Here is a 20,903-nt window from a genome sequence, read left to right as displayed (position 1 = left end):
AATCCTTTGTCCCCATCATGTCACTAAAACAGTGTTGATCAAAATGATGACTCTCCATGCTGTCAGATCTGGTAGCTCAGCCATCATCTTACTTGGCTTCCACACATGCCAGCTGGTTGTCTTCTGCTGCCCAATCTCTAGATTCTGGAGCGCCTGGGACTCTAGTTTCCTAACAGCTGTACGCTAATTACTCACTCTTCTCATGGACTCCAGATGTTCATATCCAAGCAGGACTTCTTTTTCTCCCCAAACCTGTTTGTCCTTTGGTCGTCTCCATCTCAGTAAATGACACCACTTGATTCTTTCTCACACCACTATCTTTTGCCTGAATTATCACATTAAGTTTCCCAGCTGGTTTACTTGTTATCTCTGCCACTCTTTCAACAGTAGCCAGGATGGTCCCCCTGTCTTCTTACTGTAATATAAGACCCCATCATGGCCTACACAAAGCCTCTATGATCTAGGTCCCAATTCTCCAGTGTCTTGTATCACTCTCCCCCAGCCCATACTTCCACCCAGTCACAGCAGCCGCCTTGCCATTGCTTGAACCTGCTAAAACTTTAATACCCAAAAGGGGACTTGCTGTCTCTATGTGGAATGTTCTTTGTCTAAATAGTCACATGGATGACATCTCATTCAGGTCTGTTCTAATGTCAATCCAGAAAGGTCTTTCCTGTCCACCAGCTTTAAGACACTCCTCCAGCCACCACCTGTACACCTACTACCCCTTTATCATGCTTTAATTTCTGTCCATTCACACACACAATTACTGCCTCGCACCAACAAAGCAGGCTCCTTTAAAAAGCAAGTGTAGCCATACGCACTCACTCATCACTTGGTGGCTAGGAGAGAGGATTAGCTGTTACCCTTTCATGACTGAGGAAGCAGACACACAGAACTAGTCAAAGGAAGTTCTCTCTCAAGCAGTTTTTCTTACGGTCCTGTGTAAGCCCTTGAGCTATTCCTGACCCTCCTCAAAGTAATCACTGGTTGCTCCTGGTGCTGTCTCATACAAGTTAGCCAAGAGGGGCTCTTTTCCTACCCCTTTGAGCTGTTGTGAAGGGGTCATTAGCACCTCTCACCTCACCAGCTGACAGGAATACAAAGTATCACAAATCGCTTTTGACAGCGTTTTATGTCTGATGGACTCCGGAAAACAACTGATCATCTACTACACAGCAAACCCTTCCAAATTAGACCTCCGGTACGGCCGAGGCTCTCGACCTCCGGGCTATGTGCGGCACCACATCGACTTACTTGACACTTTACAAGGATGTCAAAGAAGTCTTCACCAGGCTCTCTGGTGTCGCCAGTCATCAGGTGGCCAAGTACCGACTGCGTGTTGTTCTGTGTCAGACGAAGCCCTGGCAAGTTATTGACGCTGGCTCTCTGGTCATCAAGACGGCGGCTCTGTGAGCTGGCAAGAAGATCTAAAAACTCATCTGTGTTGGGGGACACCACCGAAACTGATGGTGCTACGAGTAGGGAAAAAAACCCAAAATATATGTAAACATTTGGTACTTGCAGATAGAGCCTTTCTGCCTTGTTCAGCCCCCACAGCTGCCCTGTCCTCCTGCTTTACCTCTTCACTGAGAGGCTGGGCCTGACCGGCTGGATGGAGAGGGACAGAGGAACCCAAGTACTTCAAGTGACCAGTTGGAGGTTTCTCAGCTTGGACCATGTTTCCTTTACAAGATACAGAGCTGCCTTATAAAACTGGAAAGATAGCCACTAAATCTAGGTCAGTAAATCACCTTTCTTACGTAATTTCTCAGATCACGATGAATGGGAAAGTGTTTTTATTCCTGTTTTGAATGGTACAAACAACTCTTAGATTAGCTAACTGACCTTAAGTGTAAATCCTACTAGCAAAGAAGTCTTTTTGGTGGCTGAAATAGAAGAGTTTAACCTATTTTAGACTTTTGTTAAGACTCAAACAGGCATTAAGAAACTTCAGTTGTAGCTGAAGCTATGGGTTACTCTAGTCTGCGTGTTTTTCTTTAATTCAGATATGAAGCATTTGTACTTTTTATACAAATATAAGGTACATATATAACTATAGTTTTAGAAGTTATAAAATTTTTCCCAACCCCAAAACAACTAAGGAGGCAGTATTACAGATGGTTAACAGAAGGTGTGCTGGACCAGAAACATCATCGGCTCAGAAGTGAAATATTCCTATTTGAACTGTACAAATACTAGCATTTCATATATCCCTAGATGTATTTATCTCCTGTGAAGATAACTGAATTCCCAGAAATAGACCACAATAATAAAGGGAGCTATGAAGATTGGGGGAGAAGCATAGATAACTTACTTTTTAGCACTTTGTGGGGCGTGGAGGAAGTCGCTGTTGAAGCTGCTCCGTGATTCCGTCCCTGCAAGCAGCACCTCTGATCATCCATCCGATTGCTTTGAAATCGACTTAACAGGTCAAAGAAGCCTTCGTCTCCAATGGTATCTGCACTGATTTTCTAAAATATTGAGAGAAAATTTAAATATTCCAGGATGATGAGTAGGCTTATCAGTGGAACAAATTGATACAAAAGGTAATGTGAAGATTAAAAATAAAAATTGACATGTTCTTTATAAAAATAACCACTTGATGACAACTTCTTTGACACCCTTGTAAAAACTTATTTCAATCTAAGAGCATTTCTATTTTAGTTTTCATTCTCTGTATCCCTAAGGCTAACGCAGTGTGCCTCAGAGTCCATAAACTGGTACAGATGCTTCATAAATTAGGCAAATATCATACCCCAGGCTCATTAAGACTCTTACAACAGCATTTAAGTGATCTAAGAACTGATTAAGAAAGCACGTGCATTATCCCAGCATAGTGATTTCCAAGGTCTTATATTTGAAGATACCAGAAAAATAAATTATTTGGGGAAGAGGAAACCTGCCATACTTTACTTAGAAGGCTTAGAAAACTAAACTGTTTTACTGATATACATAGTATAATAGAAATACATATATATAAATTATTACGGTCTAACTACTACTCTGGAAATAAGATTTTTGAGTTGGCACCTGATGATGAGCAGGCATTTGCAGGCACAGTTTCATACTGAATATTTCAAAGGTTTACAGTACTCTCTGGATGATTAGCCTTCTGTGTGTGCGAAATAAGAACACTGTTAATAGTCAGTGGTAAGTGGTTTTTTACAGAACTGGCCCCTCTAATGGACTGGAGGGCTTAATAATTCGAGATCAGTACAGGTGCCTATTCCAAAAGTATGGGTACAAGATCGCTATTTTTTTTTAAAGGGGCAGGGGAAGAATGTGAGGATACGGGAATGACTAGATCTCTGAATATGGTTAGTGAAGGAACGGGAAGTTTATAGACACCTGAGTTGCTAACTTGGTTGACAAAGTACATGGCATTCCTGTAACTGGAAGAAAGACAGGAAGGGTTCAGAGTACAACCGTCAGCAGCTGATTTTGCAGTCTGAGAATGGCATGCACACAAGCTGTGGTCAAATGCATTAGTCACTGCAAAAATACTAATTCATGTTCTGAACATCAAAATACACAATGGTTCCAGAACTATAAACATTTTCAGTTACGCTCAATAGGCTGTTTTGACTTCAAACTTGGGACAAAGGTTTTTCTTGAATTGCAGTTGTGCTTATTATGTCAGTTAAGGCAAAGGTACGAGGATGCAGATAGATGGAAGGCTGACAAGAGAACCAATAAGGGTCTGTTTAAAAAATAAGACTAAATCTCTTAAAAGGCCCTTATTGCTTGAAAAATGGATTTGATCACCTTTGTCATTTATTATGATGCTTAGCTAGATTAGAGGCACCCCTGAACTTACCAGTAAACTCGTGGTATTTTTATTTCTAATTAAGTTATATTTAATAATGTAATTCCTACGTTCATTTTTCATCAAAATAGTTCACTATAATTTCAATAATATAAAATAGAAGTTGATGTTAGCAAGCAAAATTCTTCATTTTAAATCTGTATGTAGCAATCATGAACATCTGAATTTAATTTATTCTGATTTCTGAGCTGAACGGAGGATGATTTACTGGGAGTACTGCAATGAAATAAAAGGTAGTATTTTTGCAAACAATAGTAACTGGAAACAAATACTGTCCAAACAAGTACTGTCATAGACTTAGCTATGAATGAAGTAATTTCTGTTTTTAGCTTTGAAGAAGACAGGAAAGGGAAATGTAGAAGACTTCTTTGAAAAACAGATATTTTGTATTAGGTGTCTTATGTAGAGTTACTAAAAAATTCAGTGTGAACACAAGAAAAACGATACTTAAAAACTTGTTTTAAACATACCCTCTGAGAATTTGAAATTCGGTGATCAATGGAATTACTGGCATCTTGGAGAACTTTAGTGGAGGAATTAGTTTTGTATTTTTTCCCCTTCAATCTGTTCACAAAGAGTAGCTTTGCAGAAGGTTTGGCAATAAGTGGTTTTTGTTTAACAAGAATTTCACTGTTCCAGTTCTGTACCTACAGAATTACAAACACAAATGGTAAGCAAGATAGGAAAAAGAACAGTAAAGCTATTTCTCATTTCCTATATTAACCTGCCATCTTCACTCATTTAGTACTGAAAGGCTGAAATATCTTAAATTCCTACTGTCATATATCATTATTTTTAGTAACTCATACCAAACGTATATTATGGATTTCTCATCAGAACGTTAAAATGGTAGTTGAAGAACGAGAGAATAAGAAAACAAAATTGGCCAAAATCCCAAATAAATGAAATGTGAATGGTGAGGAATTTTTTATTCTGGATGTGAATTACTTAAAAATCTATTACCAAGAGTAACAGTGGACATTGTGGATGTATGTAGAATTTTGAACTGTACAAACGAACACCCAAAACACATATATAGCACTGTTAATTTTTCTTTTGATAAAATTATTTTCAGCTAACCATATTTTAAAATTTTAATAGGCAAGACATTTATGAGCAATTTATCTAGTTCTAGTTCTGTTTTTATTTATTTTTATTTATTTGTTTATTTATTTGTTTGTTTATACAAGCACTGGGTACAGTCAGAAGCGTGGGAGGGTGAGAGAATTCACCAGAGCCAGAGCAGGGAGCAGAGCAGGCAGAAGGACCAAAGTACACTGCTGAGGGGAGCAGCGGGTGGCAGGAGAGGTCTGCGCACCATGTGGGACCCTCCTCCTGTGGCTGGGGAGCAGCCGGGGATCGATCCGGCGCCACAGAGGCCACGAGGAGCTTCGCAACCCAGCGCTCAACCACTGCGCCACCGGGGAGGCCCTAGTTCTGTTTTTAAATAAAACAACTTCTAACAGACACCAAATAACAAATATTGGAGTGCAGATATGGGGAGTAGCTCTGTGACATTTTCCACTTTAAAAGGGACACCTCCAGGAGAAAGCAGCAGTTTCCACAGGCCAAGGGCTGAGTCCCCACAGAGCTGCAGATGCCAGTCACCAACCCCTGCTGTTCACTGTGCTTCTGGCCAACTGACTATAGAGCAAGAGCCCTTGCTCGGGTTCAACCCATTTGCTGGCGCAGCTCACAGAACTCAGAGCACTGAGTTGCTGGATCACCAGATGACCTGCTCACTACAGAGGACACTGAGTATCAGGCTGCTAAGAGACACACGGGAAGCAGTATGGGGAACGGGCACTGAGCTGCCATGGTCTCTTCAGGGGCACCAAATTCCTACCATCTCTACCTGTTCATCAGCCCGGCAGCTCTCCCAGGCCCTTCCTTTAGGGTTTTTCCTTTAGGGTTTTTATGGAGGCTCTATCCCCATAGGGATGGCTGATGAAATCACTATCCAGTCCCTCTCTCCTCCCTGGAGATCTAGGGGTGAGCCCTCTAATCATGAGGCTGGCAACCAGCCCCCATCCACAGATGCTTCCAAAAGTCACCTCATTAAAACGACCTGAAACATCTTTATTACTCAACATTGAAAATTACAAGCATTTTGGGAGCTCTGAGTCGGGAACTGAATGAAGACCAAGTATGTATGAAATGGTATCTGGATAACCAAATTACGCTTTTCCTATAAATTCCAGTATCACAGGAGGAAAAAGACATTTTTTAGACATCCAACTGCACTCCTTCCCAAGAAGTATCTTAATCTGCAAGTCTCCATTTTTCCTGTATATACTTCCTTATTTGAGGGTACTGAAATAATGAATTCGTTGATAACATCCAAAAAAAAAAAAAAAAAAGCCTACACCAAGAACTAATTCCACTCAAACAGATTTTAAATCAGAGAAACTTGATTGTCATTTGTCGCTTGGAAAATTACAGAGTGGAGTCCGTCAGCCTTTCCGTGGGCTACTGTTAGTGCCCGTCAGTGGGAGCCCAAGGGGGCAGACTCGTTTGGCTACTGAGCAGCAGGTTCCTACAAGGAGGAAAGTAGACCTAAATTATTTGTTTTCAAAAATACTTTGTAGATTTAAAAGATTTGGGAGCAACTCACAAGAGATGGGTATGTGAGAAAATCAAAGTCCTTTGGAAGTTAACCAAAGTTTTGAAACAACTGGAATTGTTTGGAGCTTTCAAACTTGTGGATGTCAAGTCCAGATCAGATGCTGGGCTCATGAGTGCTACACGCACTAAGTCAGAATGCTCGAAAGTCAAAATATTAAAGTCATATGCCTGTTATAACAATAAGGTAATACATGTACATGGTTGGTATTTAACATGAAAAGATGTTCTAATAGCAGCTAATATTAATATGAAAATTTAAGGTGAATAAATAAAATGGCTACCATTAGGAGGTGGGATTAATGATCATTTTAATTTCTTTGTTGGAATTTTCTAATGTTATAACGAACATATTAGAAGTATTTTAAAAACACTGTAAAAGAATAAACCTGCTGTAACAGTGAAACAGCTGGAAGAAAGTAGCTGAAGATTCATTCTTCAGAAACCTTTTTCCAATTAAGTTCCTCCTCTTAAAAAAAAAAAAGGCTAGAGAGGGCACATCTTGAGTAAAAAGTAATTTGTTAAAGTTTTCAAAAATGTAGTTGGAAATAGTCTCTTGATAATAATTATCCATCATCTTAGCCAAAATGTAAACTCGGGAAAACGTACACTTCCTGGCCCTTGTTTGATTTTCCTAATATTTTAATTTAAAAAAACAAACATAATACATCTACACAGTAATAAGGTATTTAAGCAGTTCAAGCTGTTACTGGTTATATATTTCTCTCTGTATTATATATACGATTTTTTGTCCTTTTCTCAGAGGCAACCATTAACAAGTATCTTATAGGCTCTTCCAGAAATGTTTCACACATCTGCAAAGGCTATATATGCCTTAAACCGCCCGCAGCATACTGAATGCATGTGTATACTGTGCTTTTTTGATTTTTAAATGAAAATTTTAAAATGATATATAGGACAAGACTTATTTAAACATTTTCACTTAAAGTAAAAGTTACTAAAAATTCAAGAAATTTAAGTTACTAAAAGTTCAAGAAATTTAAGACATGAAAATTGCCAACCTTTTCTGGTGTCAACTTCATAAGCTCCATGTTTTCCATACTGTGCCGTCGTCCAAACTTAGGCCGTGTGCCTTTGTTTAAAACAAAAACAAGAAAACAGTAAAATAAACTAGGGAGCCCTCCAGGTTACAACTGCTGCATGGCTGTCACGCAGTGTTAAAGTCTCTTCTACAAACCCGCGTGAGAGGAGGAGACATGTAATGCAGCATGTGTTCCTTTAAGAATAGTAATTTCCCTTACCAACTACATAAAAATAGAACCTCCACACCCCCTAAAATGCTTTGATGAAAGGAAGCTACATTTTGGTTGGAAACTAACTTTGGTTACTAACATTACCCCTTAATTTAGGAAAGGAGTTTTGAAATAACTGGTTTAGTATGAGCCACAGTCTCTTAAAAAAAAAAAAACAAAAACAAAAACCCAAACAAGCTGTAGAGCAGATTAAGGAACAGGCTTTGAGGCCTTTGAGAATCCCCAGCACTACACCGTTACTCCTTTCTAAATTATCCTTTTCCATTTAAGATCTGGCTTCTGCCAGTCAGAAAGAAAAATACATCCTCGGGGGGTTTTTTCAAGAGTTATTAAAAACTGAATTTTCATATCCAATCTTTTTTAAGATTTTAAAAAGTCATAATTTTAAAAAGGCATAATCTATGGAAAAACATGACACCTAATACCCAGCTTAAGAAATGAATCATTACTGACACATTAGATACCCCTTAATAAAACTCCCTCCATTCATTTTCCCCTTCCCTGCAGTTTTTTATATTTTCTCTACGTGTCTGTATCTGTAAGCAACACGGACTACGTAACATGATAGAAATGGTTTCATCTGTTATGTTCTGTAACTTGCTTCCTTTGAGCAAGCTTATGTTTGTGAGCTTCATCCAAGTTATTAATGTAGTTTTATCATTTTAGGGCTAGCACATACTTTACCCAGTTGGTGACAAATATTTAGGCTGCTTCCAAATTCTTTGACATTATGTACTCCGGAAACCTTGGAAATGCCTCTTAGTATGTGCAAGCTCGTGTTCCCTCTGGTTTGGACATCAAAGTTACATGATTGGGAGAAGAACTGTTGGTTCATCTTGAACTTTTCCAGAGTGTTGCCAGATTTTTTTTTTTTTTTTAGCATTTGCTCATTTTTTTTTTTTATTTTAGCAGTGTTTATGGAAGTTATATATTAGATGACGTTATTCTTGAATATTCTCCATTGCTTCTTCCTTGTGTTGGCCCTTTTCCTTTCCCACTTGATGCGATCTGGCTTCACGTTCTAGGATCTTTTTGCAGACTTTGTCCAGTGTTAGCCTAGGGAGAACCACCCTCCCAGGGTGAATGCCGGGAATGGCTGTGCCAGCCTCCTCCCGCTGCACTCCTTCAGCTAAGCTGGCGCCTTTCTGCCTGTCAGCCTGGACCGCTTGGCAGAGCTGCTGCCCTTGAGAGTGTCCTTTACCACCTGAACTCCATCACGCCTTATGGATGGGCACGGAGCAGACACCGTCTCAGCATTATGGAAAGAGGGGAAGACACCATCTTCCTCCGAATGTGGGGCGGTGCGCCGACGTGCTTTTTATGGCTCTTGCTCCAGTCGGAAGTCGCAAAGGGATCGAACCTCATTCTGGCCACAGGGGCTTCAGCAATGGCTGCAAAAGGACTAGAATCCACAAACTTCTTTTTTTGGTAAAGTTTCTATTCCCATCAACACTAAGGGCCTCCATTCGTCTACATCATTTTTTAACAGTGGCGCTGTCAGACTTTTAAATTTTCATGCCGCCTCATAGTTTTCACTATTACTTCACTGTGATTGTCCCTGATTAAAGTCACCTATCTTTTCACATATTTATGAGCTATTTGTGTATCTTCTCTTCACCACTCTTGCCTATTTTTTATTTAGGTAACTTGACTTGTTTTTAATTCATAGTTTTCCCTACACATTTGAATGCAAATCCTTTTTTTTAATCATATGCTGCAAATATGTCCTTGCAATTTGTGTTTTATCTCTTTATGGTTACTCCAAATGAGATGAAGTTCTTAATTTCAGTGTCCGTCTTTTCCTTGATGGTTTTATCTGTGTATCTTAAGAAATCCTCTCTGAAATTCATGACAAAAGCTATAAAATACTATTTTCTGTATTGTTAAATTAACAGGACTATGGTAAAGCAAAAAAGGTATAAAAAGTTTTCTATGTAACGTTCTCTCAGGATCTGATAAACATAATAAATAAATGTAAATTTTTAGGATGGGGTGTTAGAAGACCTATTACTTACCATGTAAACTGTTATCAATTTCAATATTTTCTGACATTATTGAATTATTCGTGCTGTAGCTCAGACCAAGAACCATTTGCAGATCTGAGAGATTCAGTCGTGCCGTTAGCTCACCACTTCTATCCCCAACCTACAACCACAAGCATTTATACTTTAGCATTGAAAGACAGTCAGTGAAAGATTTGTTTAGACTGTTGTGAACTTAAAACTGGAAGAAAACAGAAATGAACATAGTATATTAGAAGTACGAGACTATGTAAAATGAGTTCTTTCATTAATAGTTTAAGGAATAAAGTAAAGGAAATTTCAAAAATGTGATAGTCAATGATATTCTATCAATTCTTGATTTCTCTAAATCTTAGATTGCTCTTATTCTCCAGGATCACGTTAGATAATCAATTATTCTGTGACATATTAACTTGGAATCACATGATTAACATGTATTAAGTCAGCCCTTGATGTTATGCTGAGTGCTTTTACATACATTCTCTACAATCTTTGTAACAATTTGCCAGGTAGATACAATCATTGCTATCGCTCCTACTTTACACATGAGAGAAGTAAGGGTCAGAATAGCTTTCCAAGTGCAAAAAGCCCACAAGAGACAGAGCTGTAAGGGGAACTAGTCCTTGAGTCCATGTGTCATGTTTTTCCTTCTACGCCTGTACCCCATGGAGGTAAGGGGTTAGAGGGGGGTGGATCTTAGTAATCTCATGGCTCGCCAGCCTTACCTTCCTGTCTTCCTACATCGAGACCTGTGCAAACATACCTCAGACCCACAACTCAAAATACTTTGTGCAATTCTTAGGTCAGGAAAATACTACGTGAACTTATTATCAGTTATACAGGAGCAATTTAGAGAAATAATAGGACTCCCCCCTAGCTGATTTATGAATTAAAAAAACAGAGAGCAACCTTTTAGAATTTCATACCTCTCTTGAAATTTCCAAATGCTTTTCAGCGAAATGCATTGCTTGATCATGATTTCCTAGAGCTGTGTACGCATTTCCCAAGCTCCAACATGCTCTTCCTTCACCAATTCTATGACATATATAAAGGCAACATGCAGTTATCCGAAAGGAGGTCTGTGTAGAATACAAGCTACCTAGCAGCAATTAAAGGCATAAACAATGCTCTCAATTTATTTGCTCTTTCAGCTAAAAAACATACTGTGAGAATGCTAGAGTATTAGAATATTCTGTTAAAATAAAATGGATAACAGCTTCTTTAAACATCCAGTATATTATAAAATAAAACCTTTGGGATAGATCTTGTCCAACTATCCCGTTTTCTTTCTATGACAGCATTACCAGGTAATCATTAATCATTCAGTCTGTGAACACCGCCAAGAGAAAGAATTCACTACCTCTTCAGGTAACATAAGTAATTTTGAACAATTATAGACAAGTTCTTCCTCATATTGAGGTAAAAAACAAAAACAATCATCCTAAAGCAAACATCACAGTCTAAATAAAGACCTGCACAGTTAGAAAAATAAGAGAGGCGGAGGGGCATTAGACACCAACATTTAAATATCAAAAGATTTCATATAAAACTCAAGACTGTGCCCCCCCCACCCCGGTAGCCTAGGGGTTAAGTCTCAACCCTGTCCCCACTATTGCCCAAGTTCGATTCCAGCCAGGGAGCTACCCACATGGCGCAGCAGACCTCTCCTTCCTCGCCTGCTGCTCCCCTCAGCAGTGTATTTCAGTCAGTCTGCCTGTTCTGCTCCTCACTCTCTCTCTGGTGCATCCTCTGTACCCACCCCCGCCCCCACCTCTGGCCTACAACCCCAGTTCTTCTATGCATAAATAAATAAATCCCAGGACTTCCAGCTTCTTTCAAAGAAACAGGAGGATCTGGACATAATGGCTGCTTGTTCCTGCCTGGCAGCCACTAGCTAGAGGTGATTAGCACCTGTCCTCTTTACACTGGGACTTACCTCAAAGTTAGCAGGACCTTTGTAGGAGACTGAATTTTTGACCCATTTATTTATAGCCAGTCAAGGCTATCAGGGACTAGTTTAATCCTCTAGCACATGCTAGCCGACAAACATTATACAGAGGATGTGATTGAAACAGAACTTTTAACAAGGAATTAAAAAGAAACTTAAAAACAAAGGAAAAACTCTAGGGATTCAACAACACATTAATATTTTACCATAACTAAGTAAAAAGGTTTTTAACTTACCTATCATTTAGCTCTTGAGCAATTGCTAAGTGCTTCAGATGATAATCAATGGCCTTTTCATAGTCTTGAAGTAAAGTATATGTGTTTCCAAGACTGTAACAAGACTGAGCTTCTACGGCTCTGTCTTTAAGCTGTCTAGCCAACAGGAGTGTCTTCCTAAAAGAAGAAATTAATTCTTATGTGATGATCATTTTTATTTTGACCTGCAGTAATCTGTAAATTCTCACTTTTCCTCGCTGCTTTCTCCTTCCTTTAAAGTAAATCTGCGTTGGAGCTTAATATATCTCATACTTCCTCCATTACTTTTAGGCAAAATGAAATGATTTTTCGAAACACAAAAACAAAGCCCACACTTCTACAGTAAATTTGAGAATCCTACCAATTCTCCAGAGACAAGGAATATTGTCACAGATCAAGCGCCTCCAAAGATTAACAAAGGATTTCAACATTTAAAAAAGCTTTCCCTGCAGCAATATCATAACTTAGACTTGTCCGTAAACGATCTCTTTCCAAGCATACCTTTATGTTTTGACAAGATTCAACTACTTAGTTAAAATTCTTATGTGCAGGCCATTACTCACTGATTCCTGAAAATATTAAGTACCACATTTAAACATTAACCAAATTCTGCCTAACACATTTGGTATTTTCAGTGAGAAGCTTAGAGTAGCAGTTAAGAGCATGGACCCTAGAGCTACTCTCTTGGTTCAAATCCCAGCCAATTACAAGCTCTATTATAGGGCATGTCACTCAACCGCTCTATTACTTGTTTCCTCATATAAAAAACTGGGGAAATACCTGGCAGGGTCTTGTGAGGACTACATAATTAGTATCTATCTAATGCACAGACCAGCACCTTGCTCACGGTAGATGCTAATAAATATTAACACTTTTGTTGTTATCAGTGTTTAAACCTATAGTTGCTTTTAGGTCCAATAATTTGAATGACTCCTTCTACCAAATCGTATAAATACTTCATATCATTTCTAACACTATAAAAAATGATCCCGGGGCCTCTCTGGTGGCACAGGGTGTTAAAGACAGCGCTATCAAGCTATACGCTAGCCACTGCAGCATGAGTTCGATCCCCGGCTAGCCAGGGAGCTGACCCACATGGCGCAGCAGACCTCTCCTGTCTCGCCCGCTGCTCCCCTCAGCAGTGTATTTCAGTAGATCTACCTGTTTTGCTCCCCATTGTCTTTGGTGAATCCTCTCACCCCCATCCCACACCTCTGGCTTATACCCCAGTTCTTGTATGCATAAATAAATCTTTTAAAAAAATGATCCCCAGTTTTTTTTTTAAGCAAATAAACCTGAAATTACATATTTAGCGATACCTTCAGAGCTGTCACCTTGGGAGGCTACATACATTCTAATGTTGCCTGTTTGCCGAAGTTTGGGAAGACTTAGGCATTGCCTTCACGGCACAACTGAAGCTATTTGGCACAACCTGGCATTCCTTATTCTTTGACAGTACAGTTAATTTGTAAATGATCAGAAGTCCTTCTCGAAACAAATTCAAGTACTAAAGTAGGTTTACCAAACTACGCTTTCTATCCTGAAGGATATGGATCTATAGATCTATAATATATTCTTTGTATGAGGCTCTCAAAACATTTCTAAAGGAGAGTTGCAAAAATATTTTTAGCCAGTATTTTTGAAATATGTGTAAAGCTCTGAGTTTAGCTTTGGAACTGTGGAAGTGGATGAGGGAGGAAAGTAGTAAATATTTCATTACTTTTTTTTTTTTAAAGATTTATTTATTTATTTATTTATTTATATAAGCACTGGGTACAGTCAGAAGCGCGGGAGGGTGAGAGAATTCACCAGAGCCAGAGCGGGGAGCAGAGCAGGAGAAGGACCGAAGTACACTGCTGAGGGGAGCAGCGGGCGCAGGAGAGGTCTGCGCACCATGTGGGACCCTCCTCCGGTGGCCGGGGAGCAGCCAGGAATCGAACCAGCGCTGCAGAGACTGCGGGCAGCCTCTCAACCCAGCGCTCAACCGCTGCGCCACTGGGGAGGCCCAATGTTTCATTACTTTATACTCATGCTTTTTTAGTCAAATAGCTACCATCCATTTTACTGTATTAAAACCTGACAAATTCTACAAGTATGTCATTTACTAATTAAGAGCTTTCTATGTCCTATCTTTTGATTTAAAAAAATAAGAAACTTGTATTTAAAATCAAAACATATGATCCTTGTATAGTGATATAGTTTATTTGGGAAGATGCTTCACATCTAACTTATCAACAAATAATAACACTTAGTTGATGTTTAAAAGGAGGGTAGGATACCATTCTATTTTTTAGGTAGACTTAAAGCAATTTTATCTCCTTTTTTAGACCACTATCCAGAACACGCTCACATTGGAGTCTCACATTGGATTAAAAAATAAAGTACCAATCACTGTGTCTGATTCAGTCAAACTGGTTTCTGCCTGAGGCCTGTATGGGCATTCAGTTCCCACTAATTAGCAAAAGCACCAAACGGTCTAGAAAACACTGAAGCAATTTAAACTCTGCTATCTCTGTTTCAGTCTACTGATGGATTACAAAGACATTGCCACACAAGAAGCTGGTATTACCAGCTCCTCAAAGGAGTTGAGTGGGGCCTCAGCTTACAGGAAAGTCAGAGGGGCAGAGAGAGAGAAGGGGGAGAAACGCATAGCATGAGGGTGAAATGGTAGAGGGAAATTCAGTGATACTTGATGGAGATTAGGGCCTATTTTTGTTGGCAGGTTTTCTTGTGGATTCTCTTCAAATCCATAATTGGGTGAAAAGACATAAATATACATACTGTGCATGCTAAACAGGTCGTAAAGACTTTAAAATTTTAGAATCTCATTTAAAAACAATTAGTTTTGGGCCTCCCTGTGGCACAGCGGTTGAGCACTGGGCTGTGAAGCTGCCCGCAGCCTCTGCAGCACCTTGCTGGTTCAATCCCTGGCCCCCAGGCAAGGGTCCCACATGGCATGCAGACCTCTCCTGCTGTGCATGCGGCTCCCCTCAGCAGTGTACCTCGGTCCTTCTGCCTGTTCTGCTCCCCTCTCTGACTGTGGTGAATTCTCTCACCCTCCCGTGCTTCTGACTGTACCCAGTGCTTGTATAAATAAATAATAAAAGTATTATTAAAAAAATAAAATAAAAACAATTAACTTTAAGGATTAAAAACTAATAGAAATATAAAGGGGTCATGCTACTGCCATTAGGTACAACAACGCTTAGTGAGCACTGTGGGCCAGGAACTGTGCTAAGGAAGGGCTAAGTACATTCTTTCAATCCTTACAACAATCTCAAAGCAAACAAGGTATTGATTGTCTTCTGTTACAGATGAGGCAACTTAGGCTTAGCAACTCAAGGTCCTGCTACTAGTATGGGGCAAAAAGCACAAAACCATAATTTAGTAGGATTGCACAACTACTCATTTTATAGTCATCTACAGAATTAGACTAACTTGTAGTATTCAGAGGCAGTCTCAAATTCACCAAGAAATATATATGCATTTCCGAGGTTGCTATACGCTCTTCTTTCAGCAGCTTTATCTCCAAATTCTTTTGCAATAAGGAGACGCTGAAACAGAAAATTTAGATATTGCTATAATACCAAGTGAAGAATACTCTAATCACTATTCAAAAACACTGATGGAGTAAATGACCTGGCTCCAAAGCCATGCAGCATACCTGCTCGTGCGCTATAACCGCATCCCTGAAGTTGCCAAGGAGGTAGTGTGTGTTCCCTAGATTTCCAAAGGCACGTCCTTGGGCTGCTCGGTCCCCCAACACAGTCACTAATGACAGGTTTTCCCTAAGTGATAACAAAAAGTGAAAAATTTGCTTGAGAGAGGGGAACATCTCAATAATATGATTTATAAATTTAGTTCTTTTTTCAGAAAAATTTAAGCTTACAGCCACAATGTGCAAATTTTAAAGATAAACCATAATACAGGGTATTTATAGAAAATAACTGGAAACACTTTACTGAACATTCTGCTCAGAATCAAGGACAGAGTAAATCTCAGAACCCCTATAAGCTAAGAAGTTCTATAACATTCTTGGGAAGATGTTTACTCCTAATACATAGAATAACCGATGCTATTCTTCTTTTTGCCACTAGGTGGCACTGGTGTGCAGTTCAAATGAAAGATTTTTCTGGGGAGAGGATATGGCTAATTCAACTCTAAATTTAATGGGTTGTTTTTACTTGCTAGCCCATAAATTACAAACCTTGTCCAAACTGAAAAACCTACTACAGGACAAAGATGACATCCATAGCTCGGTGGGTCAACATGACTGCATCTGTGTTACTCACTCGTAATACTCCACAGCTGCCTGCAGAGCACTTCTCACTTCCTCTGGAAATTCTCCTGCATCTTGAGGACCGGGGCAGGCGAAACTTTTCCCTTTGGCGTGATACACATTTCCAAGATTGTACAGTGCTCTTGCTTCTCCTACCTAATGAATATATCAGCAGAATTTACATTTTGAAAGAGGCACCAGGTATTATGATGTACTTAATTGCAATATCCTTGATGGTGTCTATAGTCCGGAGAAAGAACGTGCCAGCCAGCCATACAGAACCAAACAGGTGACTAGTTTTTTCCCTCAATTAAAAAAAATTGTTTTTTTCCTGTATTTTCTATTTTTGGTACTAACTTTAAATAAACTACAGAACAATTAAGAAGAATTAAAACAGAGCAACTGAATGAAAACATTTAGTCTACCATCTAATGTTTCCTTATTACCTTGTCATTAAGCTCTCTGGAAATATCTAGGTGTCGCTGACAACAAACCACAGCTTCTTCAAAATTCCCAAGAACTTTCAAGGTGTTTCCCAGATTCCCACTAGCTTTGGCTTCCCCCAACTGGTCTCCAATAGTCCTAGAATTAAAAAAGTAAATTACGTTAAAATATAGAGAAGTCAGAGTAGAGTTTCCCCTGGAGAACTGACACACTAAACCAAGAAAGACCGATTAGTTTTGAACCTACTTTAAATAAAAATATCAAGCTTACATTTCTGTAATTAAATTTAGTTAATTTTCATTCACTCAATTAAACTCTAGGGTCATTTCACTACTATTCATTCATCTACTTAAACTCCATTTTCACTTTAAAATTAGTTTTAAAATGCAATGTCACTGAACTAAAAAAAAATCACTAAGTTTATTAAGTTGGTTTTTTAAAATTTTTTTAATTGAAAACATTTTTGAAGTTAGTTAATTTAGGGGGAAAGTGTATTAAATAGCTCAAATTAATTACCTTGCAAGAGTTAAGTCATGATGATGGTATTCTAATGCTTTGGCATAATCATGCAAATAGAAATAAGCATTGCCCAACTGACTGTAAATAGCACTAAGTGTTTTCAGGTCTTCTGTTCCAACTTGAACTGCAGCTTCAAAGAAGGACACGCCAGCACGACAGTCTCCGGATTTACACAGACGCTCCCCTTCCAAGGCCAATTCTAGGCAAGAAGCTTCCATTCTGTAAAATCACACAGAGCATTTACCAACATTACATTACAACTGCACCATTGTTTTTAACTCCCGGTAATTACTTATTTTTACTTATTTGTGCACACAAGAGCTGGAGGGGAGGGTGGTAAGAGGATTCACCACAGACAGCGTGGGGAACAGAACAGGCAGATCTACTGAAATCCACTGCTGAGGGGAGCAGTGGGCGAGCCAGGAGAGGTCTGCTGCACCAGGTGGGTAGCTCCCTGGCCGGGGATTGAACAAATGCCACAGTGGCTGGCCGCAGCTTGATAACACTGAGACTAACCCCTGTGCTACCAGGGAGGCCCCAGAAATAATTAAGTAATATAACTTAATTGTGGGCTGTGGCTACACTAAAACTGAAGCATGTATACATTATTGGTACGAGTAAATATTGATAGCAAGAACTAATTGTCCTGTTCAAATGTATCTGAGCCTCAGAGACCTTTTATATAGGGTAGCTGACTATCTCAATATGAAATTCATTTAACCCATCCAGTACCAATGGGAGAACTTGAAGCACTGAGTTGTGGCAGACATGGATTTCTCGAGAGTTTGGGGATAACAGGAATCCCTAGAGAAGACAATGTCCTACATTTTTCTCTATTCGAGCAATCCACTCACCTGCCCATCAACCCCACCTGCTAACCATCTTTCTCTGATTCACAGGCACTCGCAATAGCGCATGTGGTCTCTTGTTCGTTTTCTCCACCCTCCATGTCCTCTCTCCCTCCCTACTGCCCACCACCTGAATCACCTGCCATTTAGAAAAAGAGGAACAAAACCTCTCAACCTACAAGGCATACTTCCACAAGAGAACTGTTAAGAAACTGCACTGCAGAAAGCAATCACTTGAAGGTTTGCAGAAATTTTCACGTCTTTCACTGAATTTTAAAAGGCAGAAGAATTACTGCAAATATGCATTAGGAGAAGCAGCACCCACTCCTGCCTAGGATTCTAATCTTTAACTTTAGTAGGTGCCCTTCATCAAAGTCGCCCTGTGTTTCTTCAACATTTTCATGATTTCTACCATGTATACATATGTACTACCTAATTATTCATTTCATGTGTTTCTACAATTTGGCAATTTTCCTTTAAATTTGCACATGACTTTAAAAAAAATTAGCTTCACCCAATGCAGATCCATGAAAGCCTTAGGCTGGTGATACTTAAGTTTATTAATACCATTAAAACAAATACGTAACTATTAAAAGCACAAGTAAAATTGCCTTATATACCACTAGTGGTAGACATATATCACCCTTTAGAAACTTTGATTTAACACATCAAGCATTTTAATTTTTGGAGCAGCATTAAATTGCCCTTTAGTAGAATGAGCTTTGAGCAACTCTAGCAGAGCAGTGGTTCTTAATCCTGTGTCACAATAACAGAGTTCATCAAAAAACTCTTGAAATTGCATCCCACTCTCCGATGAGGGCTGGCCTGCACTGATTTTTAACAGTCCCTACATAATTCCAACATACAAACCAAGGCTGAGAATCACCACTTTAACACCATTCGCCCTAAATTCATTTAAATATGATTATATTTCTGTATCTTAATAACAGGTCAATCAGCACATTTCTTCAAGTGCTGTCTTTTAGTCTTTAAGACTTCAAGTTTCCTTAGAGCCATAAATTAAAAAGGAATTGTAAGAGTGGAAAATAAATACAATGAAGCTAAAAGAAAAGTCTAGACTAAGATTAACAGAGCCAATTATAAAAGCTCAAAACACACTTCTGATTTAGAATGAGCTGATTTAGGAAATCATCTCTGACAGGTAATTTTCAAGGTTTACATCCAGGTATTCTTTTTTATAATTAAAGTGATTTAGCCAAAGACTGCTGTTTGCTTACCATTCGACTAGTGAATTTTACATTCATTTGTACCCATGTAAAAATAATCCAAGTAAACCTGTAACATTTGACTTCAACATTAGACCAACATAATTAGAGAAAGGAAGATATAAAGCACATGGGAAAATAAATCAGAAACTTTAAATTGGGGTGTGTGTGTATAATTCTTTGTCCTTTCACGATGAAGTGTGTTTTTGTCTTTTACAAGTAAAAAGTACCCTTTAGAAGTCTGTCTTTTCAAAGTCCAATAAATTATTTTAACTGAGATTTCAGACAAGAAAATGAGGTTTCATGGAAGGAAAAAAAAGTATTTTTGTTTATGGTTTAGGAGGTCGCTGGTGTATTCTATGTGTACCCAAAAATGAGTCAGCAAAAGATTAATATGTAGAAATGTGACATTACTTAGGGGTTCTTTTGCTAGATGAGATACCTTAACTATCCTTGTCTAAATACTGAAATCACTGAACTTCTAAGAGTTACCATAGAGGAAATACTGTAAAAAACTAGCATGATTCCAAATATATTTTTTAAAAAATGCAACAATGAGCAATTTCACAGCTAGGAATTGATCTTAAGGCTACAAGTACACAAATTTAAAAAGTTGTATGTACCATGATATTCACAGCAGCTTAAAAACACAAACAACTTAAATATCCATCAATCTGGTATCAGATAAAAAAATTACATGTCACGGCAGAAGGGGCTACTAATGATGGCACTCAGTTTCACTGAGGGAGAGGAAGACAGACAGTCACACATAACAGCATATCAATTCAGGTGATTGTGCTGCTGGCCAGAAAGTTTGGAATTAGGCAGAATTGGGTACCCACATGTAAGACTGTAAAAGGACTGGAAATTTATAACAGGTTCCATATAAAGCAGAAAAATGTATTCTTCAAATAAACATCTTCATCACAAATATTTGACCTTCTGGATTTAAACTTCTATCATTAAACAAGAACCATCAGTCCAAATGATGTTGTATTCAACAAAATTTATGGTGTTGTAACAATTACAGTTAAAAAATTTTTATATAATTCTCATCAGAAACAGTGACAGCAAACCAGAAACCAGCCGGCTGCAGAGCCGTCATTGAAGTCCCTGGAAACTGCCTTATAGGAAAAACTACCTTAGAGGAGTTATCTCAATAATATCCACAATAAGAGCCAAAACTCTCTAGTTTTTGACTAAGTATAATTTTATGGCTCTGGTATATTTTACTAGAAAAATAGTCAACAGTCTGGGAAAATCTTCAACACCTCAATCAAATATATCTAATTACAAAATAGTCAAGGCAGGTTGGTTTATAAATTTTTTAGCCAATCATTAAATAGTAACACAGAAAGTAATTTCATATCCTCTCTGTCACTATGAGAGAATGGAATTACTTCATTTGTTTACCAGTTTGGTTGAAAACAAAGAACACACAGAGAAGAGAACACAAACCAGAAAAATAATTCCATTAAAATATGTCCTGTAAAGTTTCTTTTTCATTTCCAATCCTAGCCTCTGTAAATAATTTTTACCCACTCAACTTACCACATATATCATATCTAGTTGTTCTAGTTTATTCTGTAAAAGGGGAAAGTAGTGCAAAATTATCTTGACTAAATTTTGAATGGTGACT

At 38.6% G+C, this 20,903-nt stretch overlaps 2 protein-coding genes across 3 annotated transcripts in view; one reads left to right on the top strand and one right to left on the bottom strand.

Annotated features, from left to right (window-relative positions):
- Positions 1–9,987, top strand: part of CLCC1 (chloride channel CLIC like 1) — a 38,148-nt gene extending 28,161 nt beyond the window's left edge. Inside the window, exon 12 of the transcript XR_008550426.1 lies at positions 1,130–9,987. The gene's annotated coding sequence lies outside the window, so the exon portion shown is untranslated. The remainder of the gene's footprint in view (positions 1–1,129) is intronic.
- The window catches only part of GPSM2 (G protein signaling modulator 2), a 36,254-nt gene that overhangs the window by 3,563 nt on the left and 11,788 nt on the right, over positions 1–20,903 (bottom strand). For both annotated transcript variants that reach the window (XM_037498184.2, XM_037498186.2), the window contains 12 exons: positions 17,188–17,409; positions 16,674–16,809; positions 16,241–16,383; positions 15,613–15,736; positions 15,387–15,502; positions 11,931–12,086; positions 10,673–10,781; positions 9,741–9,870; positions 7,474–7,544; positions 4,300–4,476; positions 2,318–2,474; positions 1,258–1,475 (listed from right to left, as the gene is read on the bottom strand). In XM_037498184.2, the coding sequence (XP_037354081.1) occupies positions 1,258–1,475; positions 2,318–2,474; positions 4,300–4,476; positions 7,474–7,544; positions 9,741–9,870; positions 10,673–10,781; positions 11,931–12,086; positions 15,387–15,502; positions 15,613–15,736; positions 16,241–16,383; positions 16,674–16,809; positions 17,188–17,409 (1,759 nt within the window). The remainder of the gene's footprint in view (positions 1–1,257; positions 1,476–2,317; positions 2,475–4,299; positions 4,477–7,473; positions 7,545–9,740; positions 9,871–10,672; positions 10,782–11,930; positions 12,087–15,386; positions 15,503–15,612; positions 15,737–16,240; positions 16,384–16,673; positions 16,810–17,187; positions 17,410–20,903) is intronic.

Source organism: Talpa occidentalis, unplaced genomic scaffold (genome assembly GCF_014898055.3).
Source record: "Talpa occidentalis isolate TD23 unplaced genomic scaffold, MPIMG_talOcc4v2.1 talOcc4.9, whole genome shotgun sequence".
Taxonomy (NCBI): Eukaryota; Metazoa; Chordata; class Mammalia; order Eulipotyphla; family Talpidae; genus Talpa; species Talpa occidentalis.
This window is presented reverse-complemented; position numbering and strand designations above follow the sequence as displayed.